The sequence below is a fragment of the Meriones unguiculatus genome, chromosome 18 (genome assembly GCF_030254825.1).
Source record: "Meriones unguiculatus strain TT.TT164.6M chromosome 18, Bangor_MerUng_6.1, whole genome shotgun sequence".
Classification (NCBI taxonomy): Eukaryota; Metazoa; Chordata; class Mammalia; order Rodentia; family Muridae; genus Meriones; species Meriones unguiculatus.
The window spans coordinates 19,707,171-19,713,677 of record NC_083365.1 but is presented as its reverse complement, the minus strand read 5'-3'; the positions used below and the strand labels follow the sequence as shown (position 1 = coordinate 19,713,677).

General features: G+C 48.0%; 1 protein-coding gene across 1 annotated transcript; it reads left to right on the top strand.

Moving 5' to 3' along the window:
- The first annotated feature begins 3 nt into the window (after positions 1-3).
- On the top strand, positions 4-4,264 carry B2m (beta-2-microglobulin). Its single transcript, XM_021645079.2, has 4 exons — positions 4-158; positions 2,248-2,532; positions 2,987-3,015; positions 3,999-4,264. The coding sequence occupies exons 1-3, from the start codon at positions 92-94 to the stop codon at positions 2,998-3,000; spliced, it is 366 nt and encodes a 121-aa protein (XP_021500754.1). The 5' UTR covers positions 4-91; the 3' UTR covers positions 3,001-3,015; positions 3,999-4,264.
- Positions 4,265-6,507: the final 2,243 nt, after the last annotated feature.

Here is a 6,507-nt window from a genome sequence, read left to right as displayed (position 1 = left end):
GGGATCTTGGTCCCGATTGGCTGCCAGCTCAGGGACTATAAGAGTGCGCGCCTGGACCCGGCCCCGCATTTGGCGATCCGGAGCGCTCAGGATGGCTCGCTCGGTGGCCGTGATCTTCCTGGTGCTCGTCTCAGCGGCGGGACTGTACGCTATCCAGAGTGAGTGCCTGCCCCGCGCCCCCTGTCTTGGCGTGAACTTTGATTTCTCCCTAGTTCTCCTTCCCCGGAGCGGCCAGGGCTGCGTCTCCCGGGGAACGGGGGGTGGGAGTCCCGCCGCCCCCTTCTTGCTGCTTCGAGGCCACAGGGTGCCTGCGGCCGGTTTGCGGGAGTGCGGCCGGTGGGCGCTGGAGGTGGGGAAGGCGCCTTCTCTAATGCTTTTTGCCCGCCGGAGCGCCTAGGCTCCCGGAGCGTAGCGGGAGGGTGGGCCTGCCCCGGAGGCGCGGAGGACGCGTGGAAGCCGGCCAGGGGCCCGGGAAAGCCGGACCCAGGTTCCTTTGCACTTGCGCCTCGGATCCAACTGAGCCAAAGTTGAGAGAAACCGGCGTGGGTTCCAGGCTCTGCGATGTTTCCAGAGCTCTCTTGACAGTTAACTTTGTATCAGTAGCGTCGCTCCCAGTAAAGACCGTAAAGGCTGCTGGGTGTGACAGCTTACTGCAGTGCCGAGGACCTTGCGAGCTTTCCTAAGTTTGAAAGTGTACGGAACCAGAGGCATCGAGATTTTACGTAACTTACTCGCACAAGGGAATTGAGGCTGGTCAATGCCATCTGTGGTGGAGAGGCCTTTGGCTGTAACCCCCCCCATCTGTTTCTGGAAGTGCCCAGGCCTTCCTGGGTCATAGTCTGCTAAGCAGGCTGGGCTCTCCTTTTGGCATGCCGCCTGGTTCTTTCCGCGATACATAGATACAGCCTCTACTTTCAGTTTTGAAAAACCGAAAGTTTGTCTAAGTCAGGGAAGTTTCTAACTCTGGGGTGAGGAAAATTCAGGATGGTTACCAACACTCGCGGATAAATAACGCGCCCACCCAGATTCACACCTGTCTTAATTGTGGAAGAGATGGTTCTTTCCCTGCGGATTCCAGGCAGGATGAACCAGGGCTCTGACCTCTACGGCTTTTAGCACGTTGTTGCTAAAACCTCAAATGTTAAGGAGCGCTCTGGCTTATCTTCGCTTCAACTTTCCAGGAAAAAGGTTCTCAAAGCTTCACTACTGAGACCCTCATTTTAGCTGTCTGGTTCTCCCCACTGCCTTCCATATGTGGAGAAGTAGCTGCCCTTTAGAGAGCATGCACCCTGACAGGTGTGGTGACTCATGTCTGTAATCTGAGCCCTGGGAGGCAGAGACAGGGGTTTGAGGCTAGCCTGGGAGACAGAGTAAGCTTAAACAAACAAACAATTGGAGGAGAAAAACAAAGAGTCAGTGAAATGGCTCAAGCAGATAGAGACACTTGCCACTAAGCCGAGTTTGATATCAGATCCTACTTGGTGGATGAAGAGAACTGACTCTTAAATTCATACATGAGCTGTTGTGTGTGCATGAGTGTGCAAAACACACACACTGTCTCAGTAAAACAATTATTTTTTTTTTAGAAAGTAGATATACATTAGTGATTTCTTGATGCCAAATTTGCATATTCTACACAGTAGTGCATCTTGTCTTATTTGGATGAGAAGCAGAGACAGGATTTATAGGCTGGTGTTATGGATGGGAACCTCTTTAGGGAGGAGATAATCCTGCCGCTTGAGCGGTAGCTGCTCCGCTTTCAGCACTGCATCAGATAGTATGTGTTAGGAAGTCTAGGGAAGAGCAAACCGGAAGGGGATGAAATTGAAAGAAAGTGAGGGGCTAACGCAGCATACAAGAACACAGGTACTTTGATGTGTATACCACAGAGGGTGTGTAGAATGACACAAGAAACTTGGAAAGTAGGGGCTGTGGGATTAAGGGGACAGGCACAGTTCTTGAATGCCTTCAATAAAAGCTTCTTAAAAATCCAGCACAGCCTCCAGTGACAGCAGACACTGCTACAAACCAAGAAGACAAAAGGTGTGTACAGGACTTTGAGGAAAAGACACCGGGTTCTCAAAATGCAGGTAGCCTTTTGGCGAAGCAGACTGCATGTCCAGACTAGAAATGGGACTGGGAGAAGATGAGCAAACACAGCATGGGGCGGTGGTGTAGACTGAGGTATGGTTAACCCCAAGGAAAAGGCTCTAATGGTCGTCATTTGTCTTTCCCTGTGGCCCTCAGGCACCCCTAAAGTGCAAGTGTACTCCCGCCACCCACCGGAAAATGGGAAAACAAACTACCTGAACTGCTACGTGTCTCAGTTTCATCCACCTCAAATTGAGATCGAACTGCTGAAGAATGGAAAGCCGATAGAAAAAGGAAAAGTACAGTACTCAGATCTGTCCTTCAGCAGGGACTGGACCTTCTATCAACTGGCTCACACTGAATTCACCCCTACTGCAACTGACTCCTATGCCTGCAAAGTCACACACATCACTCTCAAGGAGCCCAAGATTGTCACCTGGGGTGAGCCTTCCATCTATGTCGAGTCACAGCTTAACGTTACTCTGCTATTTTAAAGATCTGCATATGCCCTGAAAGGGCTGCTCAGTGATGCCAGCTGGGAGGCTGACAGGGCTGTGAGTGCAGGGAGCAGCAGCAGCAGCAGCACCCCTCCCCCATCCCATCTTACCTGTAGCTTCCTCCAGCTCTCCTGGCAGTCTGATACACACTGAGGGCTGAAGAGCATGTCAGGCAGGTATAGGCCTTGGCCTGCAATCCCTGCCCTCACGTCCCTAAATTCTGGACCGTTCCAGGGCCTGGGCTACATGCTGGGCTGACAGGGGTGGATTTCTCCGTAGTTCCTGACAAACAATCAAGACCAGCACAACAACCAGCCTTATTGCTACCAACACTTCCATATCTGCCATAAACTACTGAGTACTAATGTTTTCTTTTTCTCCATTTTCTTTTTTCATAGAACGAGACCTGTAATCAAGCAGCATGGAGGTAGGTTTCTTGACTTTTAAGAAATGGGCCTTTGGGAGTGGGAAGGCTGGGCCTAGAGCATATGCCTAGCATGCGTAAGGCCTTAAGTTCTGTTCCCAGCACCTCAGGAAGAGAATTGCTTGATTCACTTTCCTAGGAGCTATCTGTAGATGACTACCACGGAAGGAAAGACATTAATCGGGGTAGCTTGTTGGTAGCCACAGAAGAATCCTTTGGGGTCACATCCTTTATCCTGTGGGTTGGCGCGAGGGAGGCACCTAGCCACAGGTCTGGCTCTGCCGCATTACTAACCCTCTAAAGGGAGAACAGTGCCTCTCCAGCAAGGAGAGGTAGGCGGGTATCTACTGCACCTGCAGGGGTGTGGTCGTTCTGCTCTCACCCTGGCATTTCTGCTGAGAAGCCTTGGACCAAGCCCCTTGCTGTCTTTGAGTGGCAGTGGCCTTGGTCCTCACCCAGAAGAGTGGAGAGACAGAGTTCTGTAGATGTGTCACCCCTCTCCATCTCCTGTCTGCCCCAGTGAGGCACTGGGTTGACCTTCTAGAGGCTTCCAGATGACTTGAGGCAAGAAATGGATGCAGGGTGTTGTAACTCCATGTAAAGGCACCGTCACAGATGTATTAGAAGGAGGTTTAGGAGTGTGAGAGGGGACTCAGACATTTCTGTTAGATGGCGTCTAGTGGTAGAAAATCCGGCTTTTCTATGAAATCCTACCGTCAGGGACCTTGGGGCCAAAAACTCTTTCAAATCTTGTATTATAGTTATTTCTAGGAAAGGGGGATTGATTTGAGAGAGAGAGGGTGGGAGATCTGCCCAGACAGGCAGTTACCAAATGGTAGAGTCAGGACCTGCCTCCTTTAAGAAGGTGTCTGTCCAACAGATCCATTTGGTGGCAAGATCGGTCATGCAAATAGCATAAATGTTCCACTAATGTTCTCCTTCCCTCCGCATCCCTCCACCCCTTCCCTTTCTTTTTCTCTTTTCAGGTCTGAGGATTCAGTTGTACCAGTTTAATTCCAAATTCAACTTTTGATATGCTACACAATTTATGCACACAGCAAGAAGTAGGAATGTGCACACCATCTTCTTTGTAATTTACTTAAATGCCATATGCATGTTTTCAAAAAAAGGAAGACTAGCATCATAGATATCTGAAACAATAAAGCATCAATGAGTATTCTGATCAGAGACCTTAGGGAAAAACATTTGATATTTTTGAAAGAAAAATGCTAATAAATATAGTTAAAAACAATAGTTGATCATGTATCAAACCCTCTGTACATCTCATTGGTTGAATGCAGTTATTCATCTTTGCCTTCTCTCTTTTTTTTTTCCCCCCAGAGCTGAGGACCGAACCCAGGGCCTTGAGATTGCTAGGCAAGTGCTCTACCACTGAGCTAAATCCCCAAACCCTCATCTTTGCTCTATCACAACATAAGTGATTTTTAAATATCTAAGAGAGTTGAGCTATTTTCTTGTTGGTGAAGCACAGCGGCCTAACTGAAGTCTGTCACTGTGCCCAGCAGCTCCGTGGTCCTCTCCCCAACCCTGTTGTTACTTCCTTTTTGTTATTTTTACTGCTAGATATTGCTAGAGTATTACAGGAAGTGGCCTTAAGTATTTTCCCAGCATGCATGCAGTTTTCATCACTTACAGAGCCAGTGGAGTGTCTTAGGAGACACTCCTAAGCTTAGCCCATAGAGGCAGGCTCCTGAACTAAGGTCTAGAAGAAAATGGCTAAGAAGGGACTTCAAAGCAGAACAGTAGGGGGTGGCTGATGAAGGACAGGGATTGGGAAGAAACTTAGAGGGGAGTAGGGATTTCAGAAATGTTGGTCTTACAGGGAGCTCTAGAGCAAAACAACAACAACAAAAATCACACCTTAAGGTTTATATTGGTAATGTGTCCAAGCCTATTCCTGGCTCCTCAGGGCTGTGTGATAGGATGAAAGCCCAGACACTTCAGGTTCTTGTTATTAGTAGCAAACCATGTAGAAGCTAGAAACCAGCTTGCACTGCCGGTTACGGGTGGGGCATCAGTGGCTGCTGTGTTTCCTGTTAGATTCTGTTGGGCCTCCAGTCTGAAAACCCAGCTCCAAGGTCAAAGTTTCTAATGGCTAAAGTTAAAGTGGAAATCTCAATCCTACAGAAAGTTACTATAACATTCCTGACTTGAGCTTTTAATTGTGATACAGTTTAATTGTGTCCCCAAAGTCCTTTTGTAGTTGGAGGCATGCTCCCCAGAGTGGTGGTCATGAGAAGTGTTGGGACCGTTGAGAGAGGGTCTAGTGGGAGGTCTGGAGGCACTCTTGGGATGAGGCTCTTTCTGAGCTCTGAGAGGTTGGGATAGAAGCAGCAACCCGGCCTCTGCTGCCACTTCTGCTTGTCTAACATGGAACCACTTGCTCACTCCATTGCCGTTGGTATGAAAGAGAAACCTTTGGCATAGAGCCTTTGCTTACCATTTAAAGTTTGAAATTTCAAAACTCTAAGTTAAATAAATCTTTTCTTACCAAGTAGCTTGTGTCAAATACTTTGTTATAACAATTAGTTACTGATTAATGGTAACCATAACCTCGAAGTGGTTAAGCTTATTCACTTACTCAATTACTATTTTAAATTTAGATATATTCATTTCCTTTTGTGTATGATACATGTTCATATGTATACCAAATGCATGCTTGGTGCCTATGAAGTTCAGAAGAAGGTGCCATATCCCCTGGAAATAGAGTTATGGGTGGCTGTGAACCACCATGTGGGTGTGGGAACTGAACCCCGGTCCTCTGGAAGAGCTTCCAGTACTCTTAACTGCTAAGCCTTTCACTTATTCTTTTGGGTATGTGTGTGTGGTTATACATGTGTGTGGAGGTGTGCATTTGTGTAGGGGTGTGCGTGCATGTGTGTGTATGGATCAGAGGCTAGGCTGCTAGATATCTTTCTCAATTGCAATTACACTCCACCTTGTATTTTGAGACAGAGTCACAGTGAACTTCAAAGTTGGAGATTTAGCTGCCCAGCAAGCTTCTGGGATCTTTTAGTTTCACCTCCCCAGTGCTGGGGAGGGCACATAGCACCACACCAAGCTTTTATGTGAGTGTTGAGGATTGAACCCAGGTCCTCAGGCCTCAAGACTGAGGCATCTCCCAGGCCCTCAATAAATGACATTTTTAGGAGGTAGAGGCCCAGAAGACCTCAAAGTTTCTTGGATTCTAAGTGGAGTGTTTGGTTGTCAGTCTCCTCCTCTGGGAGAGTTTAATCTTGCCTGGTTAGTGAGGTTTCAGTAGAACTAAAGATGGGCTTAAGCTGCATAGGGAAACTTCCTGGAAGCTCTTCTGACACCTAAAGAGAAGGCAAAGGTTCATGGCATAGGGACATCTCCAGTGCCTTAGGCCTGCTGTCATAGAACAAGACTTACAGTGGCAGCCTAGGAACTCCGCAGAAGGAAAGAAGATCGGAATCCTCTGAGGACTGCTTCCTGCAACAGCCAAGAGCTCAA

Bases quoted from the DNA above. Each gene is read 5' to 3' on its own strand.
- B2m (XM_021645079.2), top strand. From the start codon at position 92: ATGGCTCGCTCGGTGGCCGTGATCTTCCTGGTGCTCGTCTCAGCGGCG. The intron at 159-2,247 runs GTGAGTGCCTGC...TGTGGCCCTCAG, and splicing joins GGGACTGTACGCTATCCAGA to GCACCCCTAAAGTGCAAGTG.